This window comes from Protopterus annectens, chromosome 5.part0 (genome assembly GCF_019279795.1).
Source record: "Protopterus annectens isolate FY-2018-M chromosome 5.part0, PAN1.0, whole genome shotgun sequence".
NCBI lineage: Eukaryota > Metazoa > Chordata > Ceratodontiformes > Protopteridae > Protopterus > Protopterus annectens.
Genome location: NC_056735.1, coordinates 674,631,345 through 674,656,450, shown reverse-complemented (window position 1 = coordinate 674,656,450; position 25,106 = coordinate 674,631,345). Strand labels below are relative to the sequence as shown.

At 45.2% G+C, this 25,106-nt stretch overlaps 1 protein-coding gene across 4 annotated transcripts in view; it reads right to left on the bottom strand.

Moving 5' to 3' along the window:
- The window catches only part of CD99 (CD99 molecule (Xg blood group)), an 809,645-nt gene that overhangs the window by 408,425 nt on the left and 376,114 nt on the right, over positions 1–25,106 (bottom strand). For all 4 annotated transcript variants that reach the window (XM_044072520.1, XM_044072519.1, XM_044072522.1 and 1 more), the window contains one exon: positions 5,493–5,561. In XM_044072520.1, the coding sequence (XP_043928455.1) occupies positions 5,493–5,561 (69 nt within the window). The remainder of the gene's footprint in view (positions 1–5,492; positions 5,562–25,106) is intronic.

Here is a 25,106-nt window from a genome sequence, read left to right as displayed (position 1 = left end):
GTGGGTTCCCCCTGCTTGTTTATGTACCACATAACAGTGGCGTTGTCCGTCTTTACCAATAATTGTCCTGGATGAATGTGGTCCTTAAAGGCTGTCAGAGCATTCTGTACAGCTAACATTTCTTTTAATAAACTTGTTTCTCTGGCTTGAAAGCCTACTTCAAACTACTGGCCACAAAGACCCAGCTATCTGCAAGGAAAATACTGCAAGCCCTGGGGTTCATGGCCTCTTGCATTTTACTAATTCCATATGCAAGACTGCATATGAGAAAACTACACTGGTATCTAAATGGCCTATGGTGTCAACATTCTCGGGACCTAGAATCAATGATTCCTATCATCCCTTGTCTAAAGATATAGTTCCTTTGGTGGGCAGAGGCCTGCCACCACAACAAGGGACTGCCATTCACTCTACCCCCTGCTGCCCAAACCCTAACAGATGCATCAGACTATGCATGGGGGGCTCACTTGGCAGGGCAGTGCATTCAGGGCAAATGGAACCAGAGTCAAATGCACCTGCATATCAATATCAAGAAATGTTAGCTGTACAGAATGCTCTGACAGCCTTCAAGGACCACATTCTTCCAGGACAATACCACTGTTATGTGGTATATAAAGAAGCAGGAGGAACCCACTCATACCCTCTCTGCAGACTAGCCATGGCTCTGTGGAACACAGCCTTGAGCTACCAAGTGCATCGCCCTGCATGCAAAAAACTGGGAAAGCTTGAATACAACTTCCCAGGTGGCTTGCTCCCAGGAATACAATTTGTTGGTAGGGTACTACATATGATTTTCTTTTCGTTTATGGTGTACTCCAGAGAAGTTAGTAATTTCTTTACAAATGCCAGATGATTTAATAGTGTGTCCTGGCTTTCTAACTGAATTAGACAATCGTCCAGGTATGGGTATATTTGAATATCTCTTTACCTGCAGAATGCAATGACTGGAGCTAGGCACTTTGTGAATACTCTGGGCGCAGTAGATAAGCCGAAGGGCAGTGCAGAGAACTGATAGTGCATGTAGCCAGCTGTGAAGCGTAGGTATCTTCTGCAAGATTCTCTTATTGGGATGTGCAGGTAGGCTTCCTTTAAATCCAGTGCTGCCAACCAGGCATTTTTGCCTAGCATGGGAAGCAGCTGATGAATAGTTAGCATTTTGAATTTTGGGATTACCAAAAAGGTGTTTAGGATAGACAGGTCCAGGAAAGGACGCCAGAATTGTCTTTTCTGGGTACCAGGAAAAGTCTCTAGTAAAAACCTTGCCCCCATTCCTCTTCTGGGACAGGTTGAATAGCTCTGATGCTTAGAAGAGAGAACCTGCTTTTGAGCCTCTGCCCACTGATTTGGGTTAGGTCTGGCCAACCGTTTGGGGTTGGTAAGGAGTGGAAGTGGAATCTGTACCCTTAGGAAGCTGTTTAAAACCCATTTGTCTTGGGTAATGAGTTCCCAGTTTTTTGCATGCAGGGCGATCTTTCCCACTAAATGAACAGTCAGTTGGGCAGGGCTTGGAAGGTTTAAAGTTAAGTCATTGTGACAATTTACCACAGGGGGGGTGTCTTACTACTGCCAGCTTTGGAAGTGGGAGCCCCCCACTATTTAGGCCTCTGAGTACCTTGAGACTTAAGCCTCGGTGGTCTGCTAGTTCTGGATTTGGACTGAGAAGGCCTGGAAGAGGCAGGAAAGGACCAATTTTTAGAAGGCTAGTGCCTACTAAATCTGGGAGGCTGTACTTGAAGGAAATCTTCAACAGTTAGCATAGATTTAGCTTTTTCCTCCATCTTTTGAAGTACTACTACTGCTTTGTTGCCAGACAGTCTTGGTTTAAGGGAACGTCCAGTAATTTAGCTTTAACATGATCTGGCAAAGTTTGCTCCTTAAGCCAAGCATGCCTTCTAAGTACAGACCCAGTGACAGCAGCCTTGCAAGATGCCTCTAATGAATCAAAACCACATTGCAAAGTATGTTTTCCAACCTGTTCAGCAGAATGCATTAAATCCTGTAATTCTTTATTTTCAGCACAGTCAGGAATCAACAGCATTTTCTGTTTAAGCAATCCAATAATATGCTGCTAATACTTGAACATATGAAACTGGCAGTTTAAGGCCCTAATGGCCAAAGCTGCAGAAGTGTATACCTTCTTACCCCATCTGTCTAGGGCCCTGGAATCTCTACCAGAGGGGTAGGATTTTTGGCAGTAGTAGCCTTAATGCCTTTGGGTCTCTGTGAAATGGTCTCAGGATCCGCAGTAGGATTCTTAAAGAGGAACTTGAGAGTCAGGTACTCTAATACCGGTCAGGTTTTCTGGGAGCCGGAGGTAAAGTGTCAGGGGCCAGGCTAGATTCTAAGAAGGCATCATCTACAATGTCCAGTACAGGAGGGATAGCTAAAGGCCTGTGTTGAGGTAGGAGTAAGAATTCCCTAAGTCTCTTTTTGGAGTCAGAGTAATCCTGGCTTTCCCAGCGGAAATGCTCCCTAAGAGTATGCAAAGTTTCACCAAAAGAGAAATCCGCTGGAGGGGAAGCAGAGGGAATGGAGTTCCTCTGCATTACAATCCTCGTAGGAAGATAAGGGCAACTCCTGGTCATCAGAGAAAGCAAATTTCAGAATCCTGATCAGAAGGAAAATCGGTTCTAGGTCTCTTAAAGGGAGAAGGGTGGCTTCCCCTGATTAGAGTAATAAGGTCTTCAGCCATTCTCATTTGTTTTCAAGGCATAGTGGCCTGACCATGCAGTCTGGGTGTCTATTTTCTAGGCATGGATAGAGTTTTAGGCCTTGAAGAAGAAGATGGCGTCGGTTTAATATGCAAGTCAGTAGGCCTGAATACACCTTCAGAAGCCGGTGCCTGCACAGCGGCTCCGGACCCATCCAAGGTAGAGACATCTGCAATGAGCCAGGAGAGTAGGTTTTCTAGTATTGGATTATCATCCCCAGGAGGTATATATATATATATATATATATATATATATATATATATATATATATATATATATATATATATATACAGAGGCTATGGCAATTTTTTTGTGAGTTAAGGTGACAGTTTGCGATAAGAATTTCTGCTGGTGCAAAGCTAGGGAAAGAAATACAGAGAGTGGAGAGAGATTAAGGTGATCAGAGTAGAAGATGGCGACCCGCCACCCCTCTTATTGGTCCTGTCTGAGCAAAAGATATTCTAGCCTGGAAGTAGAAGTTCTGTATTAGAAATGGTGTTTTAGCCAGGCTTCTAACAGTTGAGATAGGGAAGAAGTGTTAGTAATCCACGAGTGAAATTCAGTTATTTTATTTATAATGCTTTGGATATTTAAAGATTTGGGAGGGGCAGTGAGGATATGGAAAGGAGAGGTATGAGGTTTGAGTGCGGAAGTGGCAGCTGGTCCAGGGTTGGGATGAATGTCACAGTCTAAGAGAAGTGTGTCAAGGAAAGTAAGAAAGTGTGAAGAGGTTCTTGGTAGTAGGATATTTAGATTTCAGAGTGGTGGATAGGGATGAATTTGGAAATGTGTTTTGATGTCAGTCGGTGTGAAAGGAAAGAAGAGGTTAGTTGAAGGTGACAGTGTGCGTAATATAGAAGGGGAGAGTGGGTGAAGGCGATTGATAGTTAAGAGATGTATGGTAGGAGGCTGTCAGTGAGAAATAAGAGAAGGGTGTTAGAGAGGCAAAGAGGCAGCATGTTGTGAGACGAGTACAGGGTGAAAAAACAGAACAAAAAGTGGACTGCAGAGGTGGAAGAACAGCATGTGTGCAGATAAGGGATACTGAGCAGAGTGGTGGGTCTATGTAGAAGTGTAGACAGTGGGATGGGGGAGGGGGAAAGAGGGGCAATGGTAGGTAATGTGACTGGAGGGGAGGAGAGTAAAGTGGTAGAGGAAAGAGGAGAGAGCTCTGAAGAGCTTGGCACCCAAACTTATCTTTTAGTCCACTTAGTTTGAGCTTCCTGATTGGGCATACAGAACGTGCCCTGAAGCTTTAAAAGTTGTTTGGCTGTTATATCTTTGGCAGCTATAACTCGTACAGCTAAGGATACTATAGCAATGACAAATATGAACATTCAATGTGTCTCAAGGATGTGTGTTGAAACCACACTGTTCTTATGTACCACTGGATTTTCCACATGTGCAGTTTGGCTACAAAAAGCATTAGGATAGTGGCTGCTGCTGTGAATTCAAGAGCCCTTGGGTCACTCTAGCTAAGTACTGGCTGAAAGAGTCAAGGCTGTGAAAGGAATCTGTAAGGCTCTGCAGTTTTTTGGTGCGATATCTACCTTAACCAAACAGTGGTTAAGATCCCTGACATACCTACTAGCTTACCTGGGACCTCTTCCCTAACCATTACCGGACGGATGCCCTCTGAATATTTTACAGTTCACCTTTCTCTATGGATTTTTCAGTCATACGGCCCTCCAACACCTTACTGGCCTTAAGCAAAGTCTGGTTTGGGGGCATCTGAGATGGAGTCAGACGTACAGCTGATTCTGAAACCTAAGTGGGTATGTCAGAATCAGAGAGTCAACTGATTCTCCAGGCCTGTCTTAAGATTTTTAAAGCAAGATACATCCTGGAATTGGAATTTGCCACATGGAGTGAGCCAAGTGTTTCAGACTTTGGGTCTCAAAAGTGTTGAGCGAGTACGAAGTAGACTGCAAAGTCTTCAGAACAAAAGAATGCCAATTAGAACAGGTCTTGTAGTAGTGTTCTGCTCCTAAGTGACCATCAAACTCGGTATGTAAGTCTCTGTATAGGATTTGCATACTGCACACACACTTGCCCCTCCTAGCTGACATCTAACACCAATAAGGCAAGACAGTCTAATGATGAAGAAAGGTTCCCCCATGGGGCACTTATAATTCAAAGCAAAGGTAGCAATGACAAAATGAGTCAGTCAGTCTGATGGACACGCGACCTGTGTTTGGGCTGGAGGCAAGAAAGTCTAAAGAAGTTTTCTTGTACACCCACCTATATACTCCACTATGCTTGTGAGTGGAGGTCACAAACTAGGTGTATGTTCCTGTGAGATGCAAGCTTTTTATCCCAGCTGGACAACAGCGATAACCCACTTGTTAAGGAACAGTGATTTCAGTCAGGACATTTCCTATTATGTTGTAATACTTTACTTCCAAACTATCATAATTTGTATATACTGCAGCTTTTCTCTCCAGGTCTACACTGAAGTGGACTATAACCCAGTCGGACATCCCAGTCAACAAAACCTACATCCAAAAAATAAAATCCCTCATTATAAACTGTAAATTTTAAAAGCTTGTTTCCACTCTCTCCCACAGTGCATCTTATTTACCACAGCAAAGGACAGAGCTGAAGTTAGCAATTAAGGTTGCAAAATAAATCAAATGGATGCAAACAAAAGAAAAGACTTAATACGAAATACATGTAATTTGAAAGTTAAGACCATTTCAAAAGGCATCTATAGGGTGCAAATAATGAAAATGTCCTGGTTACAATTATACAAAGTCATGCATCTTACATTCGTAAACATACCATCACGTGTTTTATCAGGTGAATACCCATCTAATGAGTCAGCCAGATCAGAGTCACTTAAACCTTTACCTAAAAAACAGAAAAACATGTACATGACATTAACATTTTATTTATGTACTGCTCAAGATGCAGTCTGTCATTTGCTCAGTCCTAGTGTAACAGAGGCAATGTGCTCTTTAAAACAGAATTACTTCTAACACTGGCATTTATAAATGTAGTACGCTAAACTGCGTGTCAGAAGCCCTTTATTATAGTTAGGTCACTAATTACTATTATGAAACTAGAACATAGAAAGCAAATTTATCATATCCAGGCAAACAACTTTACACCGGAGTAATATGAAGGCTCCAATAAGTTAATTTCATTGACAGTGCCCAATATGCCATAAGGGGAAGGGAGTTGGATCTTACCCCCCCCCCCCAAAAGCCTTACCATAAAACACAAATCCAGGCTAAAAATGAACAAACAAGATGCGACAAGACACAAGCAAAAATATAAAGGGAATCCAAAGGCAGCTTTGGAAGTATTGTAAAAAAAAAAAAAACCCCAAACATGAAAGACTGAAACGATAGCAATCCGCTGCAAAAATGCTTTAGATCTGTTACTGTAAATACATCACTTTTTACAGTAAATCATAACATATAAATTATTCCTATAACTGACTTCAAATAAATCATACCAATTTTAACATGTCACTACTACACAGTGAACTACTGCGGTGGTGCTGCTGCGGTAGCGTTGTCGCCTCACAGTAAGACGTTGTCCTGTTCGATTTTCAGCTAAAGCATCTTCTGTGTGGAGACGTGTGTGAATGGGCATACCTTCATTGAAGGTTGTGCATCAGGGCTGGCAACTTGGCACGTAAAAAATCTACTGCCAATCATTAGCGGACCGGAGTTCCGCTGTGGCAACCCCTAATCGGGAAAAGCCGAAAGACACAACAACTACTACACAGTGAAAATGGTAATTATGCAAAGTAGCTAGAATGACAGCAGACAAATGAAACAATGTGACCACAGTTGTTAACTGACACAAATGTTTAAGAGTACAGGAACCAGGCAGGGTTGTCCGCTTTCCCCTTTGTTTGCATTATATTTAGAACCTCTGGCAAAGAAAATAAGGGACTCAGAAATTCAGGGATATAACTGGTATGGTAGTATAGAAAATAAAGGACTCAGAAATTCAGGGATATAACTGGTATGGTAGTAAAGAAAAGCTGGCTCTATTTGCAGATATTATTCTATACATTACAAAACCAAAAAGGGATATTACAGTGTTGTGGAACATTTTAAGACAAGTTTCACATCTTCTCAGGATACAAAATTAAATGAAGCTAAATCAAAGCCAGTACAGGTAAATTATGTACCCAAACACGAATTGGTCCAACAATATCCATATTTATGGGGACATGATAAAATGAAGCATTTAGGAGTATGGATTAGAAATTGTGTTGGCTGCTAAGGATATGTGGGAAGAGGCTAAACAGAAGATAATACAAAAACTGAGGAACTGGAAGTATTGTTATATTGATACTAAGATACAAGCTATTACAATGATTTTAGTCCCTTTAGTCTTGTACACAGATCAGGCATACTTTAATCAACTGGAGGAGAAATTGAGGACAGTCGAAGGATTTTATCTGGGAAGGGAAGACAGCAAGGGGAAAGTGGGATAAACACATTTTACCAATAGGACAAGGCGGACTAGGATTACCTAATTTGAGGGGGTATTTTAGCACAACACAGCTAAGGCTCTTATACATAAGCACAAGCAGAAAACTATAAAGGTGGAAAGGGATGATGTCGCAGGGAGGAAGCTCAAAAAATAAAGAAATATTGGGATTTTGGATGAAGACTCTAAGGAGAACAACCAAAATCATAAGATTATATTCATAAAATAGCAGGGAGTATTCTAAGAACCAAACCAGTACAAGAATGGAAGAGAGAATTTGCCGATAGGGTTGACTGTGGTCGGGGATACAAATAGGCATGAGGGGGGTGGAATTTATTGGAGAAAATTGGCAAAGGAACCAAGGTATTGGGAACAAATTACTAGAAAGGGAAAGGTAATAGAATGGGAACAGGCCAAACATTTGGACAGCGGTTTGTCAATTTCTTTCCGAAGGGGCAGACAGTGAGAGCGATGGGAAGACAGGGGGAGGTGGAGAAGGCAGTCGCGCACTGTTGCCATTATTTCCATCCTGAAAGGACTGTCTTTAGGCTGGCTGAGAAGAGGTAGTCCTTGAAGAAGGTTGCCTCCTAGAGGAAGGGGTGGTTGTAGAAGGGGTCCTTCTGACACAGGATGTCTTAAGTACGATAATTTCTACAGTACTTTGGTACGGGAGAGATCAGCAGGTGTTAAATATCCTGCAGCTCTTTGCTCTTCTCTTAGACTTTTAAATAGCTCTGCAGACTGTTTACCAAACAGAAGCTTATCAAGAGGAGCATCTAGGATTTTGGATTTAAAATTTTCTGGCAGTGGTTGGAGCCTAAGCCAGGAGTATCTATGCAGAAATTATGCAACTGCAGCAGAAACAATGCAATTGCAGCTGATCTACCAGAGGCCGCTGCATCATAAAGTACAGTTTTGTACCTACCATAAATGTAGATGTTAGAGTGCTAATACAGCGGCAGTAATCACAGATGGGTTTTCAGCCATCAGGCGGTCCCTCGGTCGGCCGAATTCCAAAGTCTTGGTCCGGCGTCGGTTGTCGTCGCATACTCTTCTGACGTCAGGAAGGCCAGAGTATATAAGTCACAGCCGACGCCATGTTCTTCAGTCTTTCTTGCCCCAGATGTCAGGTGCCCCCAAAAGGAAGGCAATACATAAATAAAGCTAATCTGCATATGCAAGCCATGCAATGTAAAGCAAAAACCATGTAAGCAAGCAAATAAAACATGGTAGGATAACCCAGTCAAGTGGTATGAAGAGGTTGTTAAGGCCCTATGCCTTTACCAAGTGGGGAAGGAGGGAGGGAAACCTGTACTGCAGCTGTATTAGCACTCGAACATCTACATTTATGGTAGGTACAAAACTGTACTATGTTCATCGTGCATACAGCTGCAGTAATCACAGATGGGTAGAGTCCCAAAGCTATGCATAGGGTGGTAGGTACTATGAGGAAAGTACAGTTTTGTACCTACCATAAATGTAGATGTTCAAGTGCTAATACAGCTGCAGTAATCACAGATGGGTTTTCAGCCGTCAGGCGGTCCCTCGGTCGGCCGAATTCCAAAGTCTTGGTCCGGCGTCGGTTGTTGTCGCTTACTCTTCTGACGTCAGGAAGGCCAGAGTATATAAGACACAGCCGACGCCATGTTCTTCAGTCTTTCTTGCCCCAGATGTCAGGTGCCCCCAAAAGGAAGGCAATACATAAATAAAGCTAATCCACAAAAGCAAGCAAATAAAACATAGCAGGATAACCCAAGTCAGGAGGTATGAAGAGGTTTTTAGGCCCCATGGCCTTACCAAGAGGGGAAGGAGGGAGGGAAACCTGTACTGCAGCTGTATTAGCACTCGAACATCTACATTTATGGTAGGTACAAAACTGTACTATGTTCATCGTGCATACAGCTGCAGTAATCACAGATGGGTAGAGTCCCAAAGCTATGCATAGGGTGGTAGGTACTATGAGGAAAGTACAGTTTTGTACCTACCATAAATGTAGATGTTAGAGGGCTATTACAGCTGCAGTAATCACATATGGGTTTTCAGCCGGCAGGCGGTCCCTCAGTCGGCCTAATTCCAAAGTCTTGGTCCGGCGTCGGTTGTTGTCGCGTACTCTTTTGACGTCAGGAAGGCAAGAGTATAAAAGACACAGCCGACGCCATCTTCTTTCTTGCCCCAGATGTCAGGTGCCCCCAAAAGGAAGGCAATACATAAATAAATCTAATACACAAAAGTAAGCAAATAAAACATAGCAGGATAACCCAGTCAGCAGGTATGAATAGTTATTCAGACCCCAAGGTCTTACCAAGTGGGGAAGGAGGGTGGGAAACCTGTACTGCAGCTGTAATAGCCCTCGAACATCTACATTTATGGTAGGTACAAAACTGTACTATGTTCATCGTGCATTACAGCTGCAGTAATCACATATGGGTAGAATCCCAAAGCTATGCATAGGGTGGTAGGTACTATGGAACTGGGTTGAGCTAAAATGCCCTGCAAAACTGCAGTAGCAAAGCCTGCTCTTGTTCTGGAGTATAAAGGCAGATGGTAGTGTTTTGTGAAGGTATGTACAGAACTCCAAGTGGCTGCCTCCAAGATATCTTTAGTAGGCACTCCTCTGAGGAAGGCTGTAGAGGTGGCTGTGGCCCTAGTGGAGTGGGGTCTGATACCAGTAGGGACAAGCTTTCCATGATAGGAATAACAAAAGCGTATGCAGTGACCTATCCACTTTGAAATGGTCTGTTTGGTAACAGGTTTCCCTTGATTCCCCACAGCATAGGAAACGAGGAGTTGATTTGATTTTCTGAAGCATTTGGTTCTGTCCAAGTAATAACGTAGCTGCCTGTGGATGTCTAAAAAGTGTAGCAGCCTTTCCCCTTTGTTTTGAGGGTTAGGGTAGAAGGTAGGAAGGTGTATGGCCTGGTTTAAGGCTACCCTAGATACCACTTTAGGCATAAAGGAAGGGTTGGTACGAAGGGAAACCCTGTCCTGATGGAATATGAGGAATGGCTGCACCGCCATGAGGGCCTGTAACTCAGATACTCTACGAGCTGAAGTGATGGCCAGGAGAAAAGCTGTTTTCCAAGACAAATATTGTAATTCTGTTGAAGCAGCCGGTTCAAAGGGAGGTAATGTCAATTTTTCCAGTACATAGTTAAGGTCCCAAGCTGGCACTGGCTGTTTCCTTGGAGGTCTTATGTTCTTAGCCCCTCTGAGGAACTGTCGTAGGAGTGGGTGTGAGAATAAAGGAGGATCCATGTTGAATTCTGCAGAGATTGCTGAGGAATGTATTTTGATTGAGGAAAATGAAAGTCCATTGCTCAAAAGTTCAGCTAGGTACTGTAAAATCTGAGGTAGGTTCAATTTTCTAGGGTCCTGCCCTAGTTTTTCATTCCAACAGCAAAACCGCTTCCATTTTGCGGAGTAAGCTTTTCTAGTAGATTGTCTTCTGGCCTCCAAAATGACATCCTGCACCTCTTTGGAGAGTAGTGTCTGATGTGATGTTAAGGAATTTTCCATGCAGCGAGACAGAGTTTTCAGCTGACTGTGAAGGGTTTTGAAATTGTTTTGCGTCAGCAGTAGAGGTGTTAGAGGCAGGGGCCACGGAGGAGTGTGTGTTAGGCTCCTCAGGAGTGGATACCAGTGTTGTCTCGGCCAGTCCGGAGCAATCCGTATCATTCTCGGCTTGTCTGTTCTTACTTTCAAAAGTACCTTGGGCAGAAGAGGTAGTGGTGGGAATGCATAAACTGACCGAGTTGTCCATGTGAAGGAAAGAGCTTCCACTTTCCAGGCCTTTGGGTGGAAGGTCCTTGAGCAAAACCTTTTTAATTGATGATTTCTGTGGGAGGCAAAAAGATCTATATCTGGCCTTCCCCACGCTTGAACAATCTCTGTAAATACGTGTGGATGTAGCTTCCATTCGTGAGGGTCTGTCATATGTCTGCTCAGTGTCTGCCAGTGTGTTTTCCATTCCTGGCAGGTACTGTGCCTGAAGTTCTATTTGCCTTTCCAGAGCCAGGTTCCAGAGAGTCATGGTTAGTCTGCACAAGGGGTATGAATGAGTTCCTCCTTGTTTGTTTATGTACCACATTACTGTGGTGTTGTCTGTTCTTATGAGCAGTTGTCCTGGATGTAGGAAATCTGTGAACGGTGAGATTGCATTTATTACTGCCAGCATTTCTTTTTGATTGATGTGAAGGTGCTTTTCTTTTTGGGACCATCTGCCCTGAATGCACCTGTCCTTCATGTGCGCTCCCCAGGCGTAATCTGAAGCGTCTGTGGTTATGACTTGTGTAGCTTGAGGCTTGCAGAATGGGAGGCCCGTGTTTACTTGGCATGCTTGGGCCCACCATATGAATTCCCTTTGAAGACAGGGAATTATTGGAATCTCCGCTTCCAAGCTGTGACTGTGTTGAGACCATAGATTTTTTAGGTACCATTGAAGTTTCCTCATGTGCAGCTTTGCGCATGGGATTAGAAGAATGCAAGATGCCATGAATCCCAGAGCCTGCAGGATTTTCCTTGCAGTAAGCCTGGTACTTTTTGCAAGCATTTTGAAGTAATGAGATAGTTGCCCTTGTTTTTCTGGTGTAAGGTAAGCCATCTGGGTGTTTGTGTCCAAGTTGGCACCCAGGAAGGTTATTTTCTGAGAGGGTGTTAGCTTTGATTTCTCCTTGTTGATGGTGTATCCCAGAGAAAGCAGTAAGCGTGTCACATATGCCAGGTGTTTCAGAAGCAAGTGTTTGCTGTCCGCTTGGATCAGGCAGTCGTCCAGATAAGGGTAAATTTGTATCCCTTGAAGTCTGCAGTATGCAATCACTGATGCCAGGCACTTGGTGAATACTCTGGGCGCAGTAGATAAGCCAAAGGGCAATGCAGAGAATTGATAGTGGTTTGAACCTGCAAGAAATCTGAGGTATCTTCTGCAACTTTGATTGGGACATGCAGGTATGCCTCCTTGAGGTCCAATGTTACCAGCCAAAACCCCTTGCCCAGCATGGGAAGGAGTTGCTGTAATGTGAGCATCTTGAATTTTGGCACGAGAAGAAATGTGTTTAGAATGGATAAGTCCAGTATGGGTCTCCAGTCGCTTCCTTTTCTTGGCACCAGAAAAAGCCTTCAATAAAAACCTTGTGCTTGTTGGTGCGTAGGTACCTTTTGTATAGCCCTCATGTTTAGGAGCTTTGTTATTTGTAGTTGTGCCTCTACCCTTTGATTTTGTGGTAGGTTTGGCATGCCTCTCATTTTTGGAAGAGTGTGGAAATGGAATTTGTAGCCTCTGTTTATAATGTCCAGAATCCATTTGTCTGTTGTGACAATATGCCAATTGTTTGCAAATAGTGCCAGTTTCCCTCCCAAAGGCGCTGCCAGTTTAATTTTGCTTGGCATGGAAATGAGGGAGTCATTGAGTCTGCTTCCTGTACTGCTGTGCACTGTCGTCACCACCACTTGGTGCTGGTGATTGCCATTGTCTGCCTCTATAGGGCCCTTGGGCTTGTCCTCTGCCCCTTCCGCGTCTGTATCTGCCTCTTTGGGGCTTGTCAGTGGTTGGAAAGGACCAGTTTTTTGAAGGCCAATTCCTGCTGAACCGTGGTGGCTGAACCTGTAAGAAAGCTTTGACAGTTTGCATAGATTTTGCTTTTTCTTCCATTTTACTTAATATATCCTCAGCATTAGCACCAAAAAGAACATCCTTATGTAAAGGTGCATCCAGAATTTTTGCTTTCACATGATCTGGCAGATTTTGTTCCCTAAGCCATGCATGTCTGCGAATGACTGATCCGGTAGCGGCCGATCTGCTGGAGGCCTCTAGGGCATCATAACCACATTGTAAAGTGTGCTTACCCACTTGTTCAGCACTATGCATCATATCCTGCAACTCTTTTATATCTGGTTGTTCAGGCTGTGACATTTTGGTCTTTAATTGTGATAACAGGAATTGTTGATATTTAATCATATGAAACTGGCAGTTTAAAGCCCTCATGGCTAGGGTGGCCGAGGTATAAACCTTCTTACCCCACCTTTCTAGAGATCTAGATTCCCTTTCCGCAGGAAGTGGATTCTTGGCCGTGGAGGCCTTAATTCCTTTAGGGCCTTGAGAAATAGTTTCAGGGTCTGCATTATGGCCTTTATAGAGGAACTGATGAGAATTAGGTACTCTGTAATACCTATCCGGCTTAACTGGTGCAGGAGGCAGGGAATCAGGATTAAGGCAGGCCTCCGAGTAAACATCATCCAATACCTCCAAAACAGGAGGAATAGCCAAAGGTCTATGCTGAGGTAACCAGAGAAATTCCCTAAGCCTTTTCTTGGAGTCTGAAAAGTCTTGGCCTTCCCAGTGGAAGTGCTCTCTCAAAGAGTGTAAGGTTTCCCCAAAAGAAAAATCCTCGGGGGGGGGGGGGATACAGAAGGAATAGACTGCTCTGCATCCAAATCCTCGAAAGGGGAATAAGAGTGCTCCTCAGCATCAGAATGTTCTGATAAAATGGATCCCTGGTCAGAAGTAGGAGAATCCTCCTCTACTCTGGGTCTCTTGTCCGGAGGGGCCTGGGAGCCTCTGATAAGAGTGATAAGGTCCTCAGCCATTTTAAGCATGTGCTTCTTAGGCGTGGGCCCAGGTGATGGGCCTTGTGTAGCAGGCCTAGTATGTTGCCTGGCTGTTTTGGATTTAGTGAAGGCCTTGATAGAGAAAGATGATGAAGGCCTAAATACACCATGGGTGGATGTAGATCTATCCACATTGGTAGGCTCGACATATGCAGGGGCTTCGGTTGTAGTCTGGGAAAGGGCCGAAGAACCAGCGATCTTGGGTACAGAAGACCCCGCCGAGGGAGAGTCGTCGGTAGTCAGGGACTGCAAAGGCGTCTCACTGAGAACCGGACCACGTGGAGCCTGTTTCGGCGTGGTGTCAGTGGAGACCGTGGTCCTCGTCTGGCGGTCCTTTTCTTTGCGTTTTTTAGACAAAGCGGTAGTCTGAGTATCCGACGACATTTAATAATTAAACGCTTTACCAAAAAAGTGCTGGGCGAACTCTGCCCGACGCTTGATAGTGTGTTTATTGAAGGTAGCGCAAAAGCGACAGCCCGAGACGTCGTGGTCTGGGCCCAAACAAGGTATGCAAAGGGAATGGAAATCCTTATGCGGTATTTGCTTCCCACAAGAAATACAATTAACTTTTTCTGACATCGGTCTGAGGCAAGAAAAGATTCCACAACGGGGTACTTAGCTTTAATGAAGACTTCGGTTCCAAAATTTTTTCGTAATTCAGGAGCTGGCCGACCGGCACTTGCGAACTGCTTCTGCTTCGGGCACCGCGCGGCAAAAAAGACTGAAGAAGATGGCGTCGGCTGTGTCTTTTATACTCTTGCCTTCCTGACGTCAAAAGAGTACGCGACAACAACCGACGCCGGACCAAGACTTTGGAATTCGGCCGACCGAGGGACCGCCTGCCGGCTGAAAACCCATATGTGATTACTGCAGCTGTAATGCACGATGAACATCTGGGTTGAGCCAGAATGCCCTGCAAAACAGCAGTGGCAAAGCCTGCTCTTGTTCTGGAATATAAGGGCAGATGGTAGTGTTTTGTGAAGGTATGTACAGAACTCCAAGTGGCTGCCTCCAAGATATCCTTAGTAGGCACACCTCTGAGGAAGGCTGTAGAGGTGGCTGTGGCCCTGGTGGAGTGAGATCTGATACCAGTAGGGACAGGTTTCCCATGGTAGGAATAACAAAAACGTATGCAGTGGCCAATCCACTTGGAAATGGTCTGTTTGGTAACTGGTTTCCCTGGAGCCCCTACGGCATAAGACACAGAGTTGGTCTGATTTCCTGAAGGACTTTGTTCTGTCCAAATAGTAACGTAGCTGCCTATGGATGTCTAAAGAGTGAAGCAGCCTTTCCCCTTTGTTTTGAGGGTTAGGATAAAAGGTAGGAAGGTGTATGGCTTGGTTTAAGGCTACCCTAGATACCACTTTAGGCATAAAGGATGGGTTGAGTGCAGGAAACCCTGTCCTGATGGAAGATGAGGAATGGCTGCACTGCCATGAGGGCCTGTAGTTCAGAAACCCTACGAGCTGAAGTGATGGCCAGAAGGAAAGCTGTTTTCCAGGACAAATATTGTAGATCTGTTGAAGCAGCAGGTTCAAAGGGAGGCAATGTTAATTTTTCTAGTATGTAGTTAAGGTCCCAGGCTGGTATTGGTTGTTTCCTTGGAGGTCTTATATTCTTAGCCCCTCTGAGGAACTGCCGTAAGAGTGGGTGTGAGAATAAAGGAGGATCCGTGTTGAATTCTGCAGAAATGGCTGAGGCGTGTATTTTGATTGAAGAAAATGAAAGTCCACTGCTCAGTAGTTCAGCTAGGTACTGTAAAACCTGAGGCAAGTTCAATTTTCTAGGGTCCTGCCCTCTTTTCTCATTCCAACAGCAAAACCGCTTCCATTTTGCGGAGTAAGCTTTTCTAGTAGATGGTCTTCTGGCCTCCAAAATGACATCCTGCACCTCCTTGGAGAGTAGAGTTTGATGTGGTGTTAAGGAATTTTCCATTCAGCGAGGTTGAGTGTTTTCAGCTGGCTGTGAAGGGTTTTGTAGTTGTTCTGCGTCAGCAGAAGAGGTATTAGAGGCAGGGACCAGGGCAGAGTATGTGTTAGGCTCCTCAGGAGTGGATACCAGTGTTGCCTTGGCCAGTCTGGAGCAATCAGTATCATCCTCGGTTTGTCTGTTCTTGCTTTCAAAAGTACCTTGGGCAGAAGAGGCAGAGGTGGGAATGCATAAACTGTCCATGTTGTCCAACTGAATGAAAGGGCGTCCACTTTCCAGGCCTTTGGATGGAAGGTCCTTGAACAAAACCTTTTCAATTGATGGTTTCTGTGGGAGGCAAAAAGATCTATATCTGGCCTCCCCCACGCTTGGACTATCTCCGTAAACACCTGTGGATGTAGCTTCCATTCGTGTGGATCTGTCATATTTCGGCTCAGAGTGTCTGCCAGTGTGTTTTCTATCCCTGGCAAGTACTGTGCTTGAAGTTCGATTTGTCTTTCTAGGGCCAAGTTCCAAAGAGTCATGGCTAGTCTGCACAAGGGGTATGAGTGAGTTCCTCCTCGTTTGTTTATGTACCACATTACTGTGGTGTTGTCTGTTCTTATTAGCAATTGTCCTGGATGCAGGAAGTCCTTGAAAGCTGTAATTGCATTTATTACTGCCAGCATTTCTTTTTGATTGATGTGAAGGTGCTTTTCCTTTTGGGACCATCTGCCCTGAATGCACCTGCCCTTCATGTGCGCCCCCCAGGCGTAATCTGAGGCGTCTGTGGTTATGACTTGTTTTGCTTGAGGCTTGCAGAATGGGAGGCCTGTGTTTACTTGACATGCTTGGGCCCACCATAGGAATTCCTTTTGTAGACAGGGAATTAATGGAATGATTGCTTCCAAGCTGTGACTGTGTTGAGACCATAGATTTTTTAGGTACCATTGAAGTTTCCTCATATGCAGCTTTGCACACGGGATTAGAAGAATGCAAGATGCCATGAATCCCAGAGCCTGCAGGATTTTCCTTGCAGTAAGCCTGGTACTTTTGCTAGTATTTTGAAGTACTGAGATAATTGCCCTTGTTTTTCTGGCGTAAGGTATGCCATCTGGGTGTTTGTGTCCAAGCTGGCACCCAGGAAGGTTATTTTCTGAGAAGGTGTTAGCTTTGATTTCTCCTTGTTGATGGTGTATCCCAGAGAAAGCAGTAACCGTGTCACATATGCCAGATGTTCCAGTAGTATATGTTTGCTGTCCGCTTGGATCAGGCAGTCGTCCAGATAAGGGTAAATTTGTATCCCTTGAAGTCTGCAATAGGCAATCACTGATGCCAGGCACTTGGTGAATACTCTGGGCGCAGTAGATAAGCCAAAGGGCAATGCAGAGAATTGATAGTGGATTGAACCTGCAAGAAATCTGAGGTATCTTCTGCAGCTTTGTCTGATTGGGACATGCAGGTATGCCTCCTTGAGGTCCAATGTTACCAGCCAAAACTCCTTGCCCAGCATGGGAAGAAGTTGCTGTAATGTGAGCATTTTGAATTTTGGTACGAGTAGAAATGTGTTTAGGATTGATAAGTCCAGAATGGGTCTCCAGTTGGTTCCTTTTCTTGGTACCAGGAAAAGTCTTGAATAAAAACCTTGACCTTGTTGGTGCGTAGGTACCTTTTGTATAGCCCTCATGTTTAGGAGCTTTGAAATTTGCAGTTGTGCCTCTACCCTTTGATTTTGTGGTAGGTTTGGCATGCCTCTCATTTTTGGAAGAGTGTGAAATTGAAATTTGTAGCCTCTGTTTATAATGTCCAGTACCCATTTGTCTGTTGTGACAATATGCCAATTGCTTGCAAATAATGCTAGTTTCCCTCCCAAAGGTGCTGAGAGTTGAGACTTGCTTGGCATGGAAATGAGGGAGTCATTGAGTTTGCTTCCTGTATTGTTGTGCACTGTCTTCACCACCTCTTGGTGCTGGAGATTGCCATTGTCTGCCTCTATATGACCCTTGTGATTGTCCTCTGCCCCTTCCGCGTCTGTATCTGCCTCTTTGGGGCTTGTCAGTGGCTGGAAAGGACCAGTTTTTTGATGGCCAATTCCTGCTAAATCGTGGAGGCTGGACCTGTAAGAAAGCTTTGACAGTTTGCATAGATTTGGCCTTCTCTTCCATTTTTCGTAATATATCCTCAGCATTACTACCAAAAAGAACATCCTTTTGTAAAGGTGCATCAAGAAGTTTTGCTTTTACATGATCAGGCAGACTTTGTTCTCTAAGCCAGGCATGTCTGCGAATGACTGATCCTGTAGCAGCCGCTCTACTGGAGGCCTCTAGGGCATCATAACCACATTGTAAAGTATGTTTACCCACTTGTTCTGCACTATGCATCATATCCTGTAACTCTTTTAAATCTGGTTGTTCAGGTTGAGACATTTTGTTTTTTAATTGTGATAACAGGAACTGTTGATATTTAATCATATGAAACTGGCAGTTTAAGGCCCTCATGGCTAGGGTGGCCGAGGTATAAACCTTCTTACCCCACCTTTCTAGAGATCTAGATTCCCTTTCTGCAGGAAGTGGATTCTTGGCAGTGGAGTCCTTTATTCCCTTAGGGCCTTGTGAAATGGTTTCAGGGTCAGCATTATGGCCTTTGTAGAGAAATTGGTGAGAACTGGGTACTCTGTAATATCTATCAGGCTTAACTGGTGCAGGAGGCAGTGAATCAGGATTAAAACAAGCCTCCGAATAGACATCATCCAGTACCTCCAAAACAGGGGGAATAGCCAGAGGTCTGTGCTGAGGTAACCAAAGAAGTTCCCCAAGTCTTTTCTTGGAGTATGAAAAGTCTTGGCCTTCCCAATGGAAGTGTTCCCTCAAGGTGTGCAAGGTTTCCCCAAAAGAAAAATCCTCAGGGGGGGATACAGAAGGAATAGACTGCTCTGCATCCGAATCCTCAAAAGGGGAGTAAGAGTGTTCCTCAGCATCAGAATGATCTGATAAAATGGATCCCTGATCAGAAGAGGGGGATTCTTCCTCCACTCTGGGTCTCTTGTCAGGAGGGGGCTGAGAACCTCTGATAAGAGTTATGAGATCCTCAGCCATTTTAAGCATCTGTTTCTTAGGCATGGGTCCAGGAGAAGGGCCTTGAGCAGCAGGCCTAGTGTGATGCCTGGCTGCTTTGGATTTAGTAAAGGCCTTAATAGAAAAAGAGGATGAAGGCCTAAATACACCATGGGTGGATGTAGATCTGTCCACATTAGTAGGCTTGACATAAGCTGGGGCTTCGGTTGTAGTCTGGGAAAGGGCCGATGACCCAGCGGTCTCGGGTACAGAAGACACCGCCGAAGGAGTATCGTCGGTAGTCAGGGACTGCAAAGGCGTCTCACTGAGAACCGGACCACGAGGAGCCTATTTCGGCGTGGTGTCGGTGGAGACCGCGGGCCTCGCATGTCGGTCCTTTTCCTTGCGTTTTTTGGATAAAACGGTAGTCGGAGTGTCCGACGACATTTTATAGTCAAAAGCTTTACCAAAAAAGTGTTGGGCGAACTCCGCCCGACGCATGATAGTGCGTTTATTGAAGGTAGCGCAAAAGCGACAGCCCGAGACGTCGTGGTCTGGGCCCAAACAAGGTATGCAAAGGGAATGGAAATCCTTATGCAGTATTTGCTTCCCACAAGAAATACAATTATTAACTTTTTCTGACATCGGTCTGAGGCAAGAAAACATTCCCCAACGGGGTACTTAGCTTTAATGAAGACTTCGGTTCCAAATATTTTCGTAATTCAGGAGCTGGCCGACCGGCACTTGCGAACTGCTTCTGCTTCGGGCACCGCGCGGCAAAAAAGACTGAAGAACATGGCGTCGGCTGTGTATTATATACTCTGGCCTTCCTGACGTCAGAAGAGTATGCGACAACCGACGCCGGACCAAGACTTTGGAATTCGGCCGACCGAGGGACCGCCTGACGGCTGAAAACCCATCTGTGATTACTGCAGCCGTATGCACGATGAACATCTGCACCTGATGGAGAACCTGACCACCTGGGATGCCAGGGACAGCTTAGATGAGACTTCAGTCTTGTTAGGGGAGTCAGGCAGGGAGTTCAGAATTGTAGAGGTTTGGGATACCAAGTCCAAGGAATATTTTACCAAACGTGTTTGGTAGTTAATTGCTCTGAAGGCCAGGGTGGAGGAGGTGCAAGTCTTCTTGCCCAGCCTATCCATAATTTTACTATCTGAAGGTAAAAGAGACAGAGGGAGCAATCTAGATTGTCTAACTGGGGCCACAGCTATAACAGCAGAGTCCACAAAGGGGGGGGGGGGGTTACTAGGAATTTGTGGCCATTAGGCACTTTATAGAAATCGTCTGATCTCTTTGGGGCAGGTGGCTGAGAGTCACGGTTCTTACAGCATGAAGCAAAAGCATCAATGTATGCAGAGGTCACTGGAGGAATGGCTGATGGGGAGGGTGTTTCAACCTGCAACAACTCAAAGTATCTTTTTTGAGTTTGTCATTTGGGAAGTATCTCATTTGAAGTATTCTTTCATTTTAGTGATAGCTGCACCAAATGTTATGTCCTCTGGAGAGGAATTTTCTTCAACAGAATCATCTGGAGAATAATATTCCATGGGGGAGGCTATCTGTGATGAATAGGTGATAGACTCCTCTGAGCAAGAGGAGAGGGCCTCTTCTTCCTCCTGGGGAATACGGGGCAAGAGTGAGGCAGCAGAGGTAGGCCTTGGGCTGAGGACTGGAACAGAGGGGGCTGAGGAGGGTGTAGACCTAATGGCCATGAAGGCTTGCATCAGGGACTGAGTAAAGGACTGCCAGACCGGTTATCCTTTGGGGGGGGGGGGGGTAAATGAATGTTTAGTTTTTTTTTAGTCTTCTTTTGAAAGGAGTAGTTTAGGGAGACCTGTAGCCCTTGATTCTGAGGCCTTAGCAAAGGAAGGAGACACTGATTCCTGAGATCCAGAAGGGGGGCTGGTAGAACCTAGATCCCCTTGACATCGGGAATATCTGACATCTGAGACATCTCAGAGGACGTGCCGGCTGGCGCGCAAGAAAATGCTGTCTCGAGGGGAGCTGTAGACGTAAACTGGTCTAGCAGACATGCCTCAACCCCTATACGGTGGATGGCAGGGAGTCCAACAAAGAAAGGCAGTGGTGGTAGGCCTTGAAACTTTGTCCTTTTTCTTTGGTGGTTCTATCAGGTCTGCCAATTCCAGATCCATTCTAACGGCTAGCTTCTTAAGCCTTTGGCTGCCCTTACCCTGTACTTAGAAAATGAAACGGCTTCTAAGAGTTTTAGGGACAAAGGATTGGCAGATGTCACAGGAGGTATGGTCGTGTTCCTAACCTAGACAAAAGACAACGGTCATGGGTGTCCTTATGCAAATCTGACACCCGCATCTGCATTTACCCTTCTTAGTGGACATCAGATAATGTAAAAACCAGCAAGCCAAGCTCAAGCAAGCAATATAAATAAGAAATCCCCAATGGGATACTTAGCTTTGGACGTCTTGATAAAGAGGAGCGGTGCGATCAATATGACATTCGACTGCAGCAGAAAAGTTCTGGGGTCTGTGCGTGCAGACATCACATTTAAGGTCCCTGGTTTATGGCCCTACGTGTGATGTCTCGCACACCACCACCAACCAGGCTAAAAGCTTTTGTATAGAAGCAGACGTTCAGGTGGCCTGAGGCGGAGGATCCCACAGTAAGAATACAGCAACGTGAGAATAGGACATCTGCAGTGTTGTCTGTGAACTTCAGGGGCCCCTGCTTCAGAATGTGTTGGAAGGCCCTCAGAGCAAGGATGATGGCCTCTGATGTTGATGTGCCTTGCACCTTCAAGCTACCTACACAGCAGCTTCCCAGCCCAGGTCATGCGGCATCTGTGTACATCTCCTGGACTTGGGTGATGGATGGGAAATCCTGGGTTGAGGGAGACTTGATCCAACCACCAAAGGATTTCCTTCCTTAGGCATGGGTAGGATGGGAATGATGTGGTCCATATGGACCTCGGGTACCAGTGTAGTTCTCATGTGAAGTCTTGCCAGTGGCAACATGGGTATAGTGGAGGCCATATGTCCTAGGAGTCTGAGATATTGTCACAGCAGCGGCGTGGAGGACAGACAGCAGGTATTGCTTCAAACTTTCTACCTTTTGGGGTAGAAGGAATGCACTCAATAACATCTGTCCTTATTCTGCAGCCCAGGAAAACTTGGTCCTGGAAGGGAAGTTTGGACGTGGAAATTTATGTTGAACCCCAGGGACTGCAGGACAGAGATGACTTTTTGGAGATGGATATGTAGGGAAGTAGAACAACCTGCCTGCATCAGGAGGTTGTCCAGGTATGGAAATCTCTGAATCGCTTGGACCCTGCAATAGGCTACCCACTGGAGCCAGACACTTGGTGAATACCCTTGGGGCAGTAGATAGTCCAAAGGGCAAGGCAGAGAACTGAAAATGCGAGGAGCCCACAGAGAATTTAAATATTTCCTATAGTTGGGCCTTGTGGGGATATGTAGATGTGCATCTTTGATGTCCAAAGTGGGCAGAAATGCCTGCGGCATTAGCAGGGGGAAGAGAGCCTGGAGAGTAAACGTGAAATGGGTACTTGTAGAAAAAGGTTGAGGTGGGAGAGATCCAGGATGGGTCTCCATGGGCCATCTTTCCTTGGGACTAGGAAAAGTCTGGAGTAAAAGCCCTTTCCCTTTTCTGACAGGGGGACAAGCTGGATAGTCCCTTGAGAAAGGAGGCTAAGACTGTCTGGAAAAGGGGAAGCTGGTCCCCCAATGGCTGTGGAATGCCTCAAGGCAGGAGGAATCACCCAAGCCATGAAGTAACCCTTTTCCTATAATAGGCAAGACCCACTTGTTTGAGGTACAGCTTTGCCACATGGGAAGACAGTGAGTCTTTGGGACAGGCGAATGAAATCAGGAGGGAGTGAAGGACAAAGCAGGTAGTCAAAGACTACCTTGCCCTGTCCTGAAACTGAGGTTTCTGAACTGGAGTCTGAGCAGGCCTGGAAGGTGGCTGCCGCTTCCTACAGCTCTTTTTGATTCTATAATGAGTGGGAGGAGCAAAATGTTTCCTGATTAACTCAAGTCTTGGTGGTATAATTCCTATGGAATTTAGGGATTGGAGACACAAAAATGTTTTAAGTCTTGTAATGCCTTCCTCTTTTGCTGAAGGGTTTAGAAAAGCCCTGCCACTTTAGCCCCAAAAAGGGCTGAATTGTCCAGGGGTAAATCCAGAAGTTTAGCCCTGATATCATCAGGGAGGGGTTGGAGTTTCAGCCAAGAATTCCTTCAAAGCACTAAGGCAGAAGCTGCAGATCTGGTTGAGGCCTCTGCAAAATCACAGCTACATCTGAGAGTGTGTCTTGTCACTTGAGAGGACAAGGAGATGCGGCTAAATATTTGGGCCCTACAAGGCAAGTCTGGGAGATCAGCCAAATGTTTAGAAACCTGGGTCAAAAAAGGGCCAGGGCATACTTTGACATCTGTGTCTGGTAGTTGACCACCCTAAAAGCTAAAGTGGCAGAGGTGTATACTTTTTTGCCAATGTGTACCATTGCCTTACTTTCCTTATCAGTGGGAAGGACAGAGGTAGAGAGAAGTAATCTGGAAGGTTAGTCTGCAGAGAAAAACAGTGCCAGGGTCTGCAAACAGGCATTTAATCAGAATTTTGGCCTCTTCTGGGACCTTATAGAACCTGTCAGGCCTTCCAGGGCTGGTGGTTGGGAATCAGGGTTTTGACAGGCTGCATTAAAGGTGCCCAAAAGGCTGGTAATACTGGAGGGATAGCAGACAGTGAAGCGGTGTCCATCTGTAAGCATTCATGTCGCTTTTGAACATCTGACATTTCACTAGAATCTCATTTTAAAAAGTCTCTCATTTTAGAGATGGTTTCACCAAAGCTGAGGTCCTCTCGAGAAGTCTGCCTCAGCGGAGTCCTCCTCAGGGGAGGCATACCCAAGAGGGGAAGACATCTGAAAGGCATAGGAAAGGGAGTCCTCTGAAGAGTCCTCAGCATCAAGCGAATGAGGATCTTCATTATGAGGCCTAGGACTGATAACTGAAGGGGCAGCCAGAGGGGAAGCAGGCCTAGGACTGATAACTGAAGGGGCAGCCAGAGGGGAAGCAGGCATAGAAGGCCTAAGGGCCATGAAGGCATTAAATAAGCTTTGAGAGAAAACTTGCCAATTGGGCAGGCATTCTGAAGGAGGAGACATGTTTTGTCTTTTCTTTCCTTTTTAATGAAGAAGAGGTAGGCTTGGATGGCGTAGGGCCTAAGGAAGGCCTAGGTTCAGACTGTTTTAAAGCAGTGGAAGGACCAGTCTGGACATCAGTTGTGAGGAGAGGGTCCTCCTTGTTGTCGGCACCAGCCATCTGCAAAATGTCTATGGACACGCTTTCAGCCCTAGGTTCTGCGGCCTCCCAAATGGTACCCGGTATACCTAACTCGCCTGGTTCCGAACATTCCTCCAGGCGTATATTCGCCACAGGGGGAATGTTAGGTGGAGGAGGTATAACAGTAGGTTCAGGCCTAGAAACTTTGGCTGCCTTTTTTGGTGGCTCGACAGTCTGACCAGACATCCCTGCCACTGACAAAGCCAGACGTTTAAGATGGTTTTCCAAGTAGATGTTTAGGGTGTGCAGATGGCTGCGAAGAGCATTAGGAATGAAGGCCTGAAAAATCACAGGTTTTATGGTCATGGTTGGGCCCCAGACAGAAAAGGCAAAGGTAGTGGGTGTCCTGATGGGGGAATCTGACATCTGCACCTACAATTACTTTCCTGGATTACATGAACCTAAGCAGGTATGCAGTGACCAAAAAGAGAAAACTGCCACAATACGGTACTTATTTTAATTTCGAGGATCCAACGGCAGAAAGAGCTGATGTTCAACTGGAGGCAGAGAAGTTCTGAGGAAAGGTACATGCAGACATCAGTTTTATGGCCCATGCAACCTAAGGCCAAAGTCAAATGTCCCACATACCTCGCAGTGACTAAAGCTTTGGTACACTGGCCAGATGTTCAAGTAGCTGAGCGGAGGATGACCCAAAGGTTAGGATATCTCTCTTGACTACTTCGAATGTAAGAGTCAGAGATCAAAAAGTACAGTTGTGTACACTTACCATAAATGTAGATGTTAGTGTATTCACTGTTGCAGTCATTACATTTGGGTAATCTGCTGGCAGGATGCCCTCAGTCAGCCTGAATTCCAAAGTCTTGGGTCCTGCATCGGTTGCTGTCTAGTCTTCCATGACGTCAGGTCGCTAGGGGTATAAAACATGCAGCTGACACCATTTTCTTTAGTTTTTCTTGCCCCAGATGTCAGGTGCCCCCAAAAAGGTTAGAGATAGAGATAGACAGTTATACATATATATATATATATATCTATATATATATATATATATATATATATAT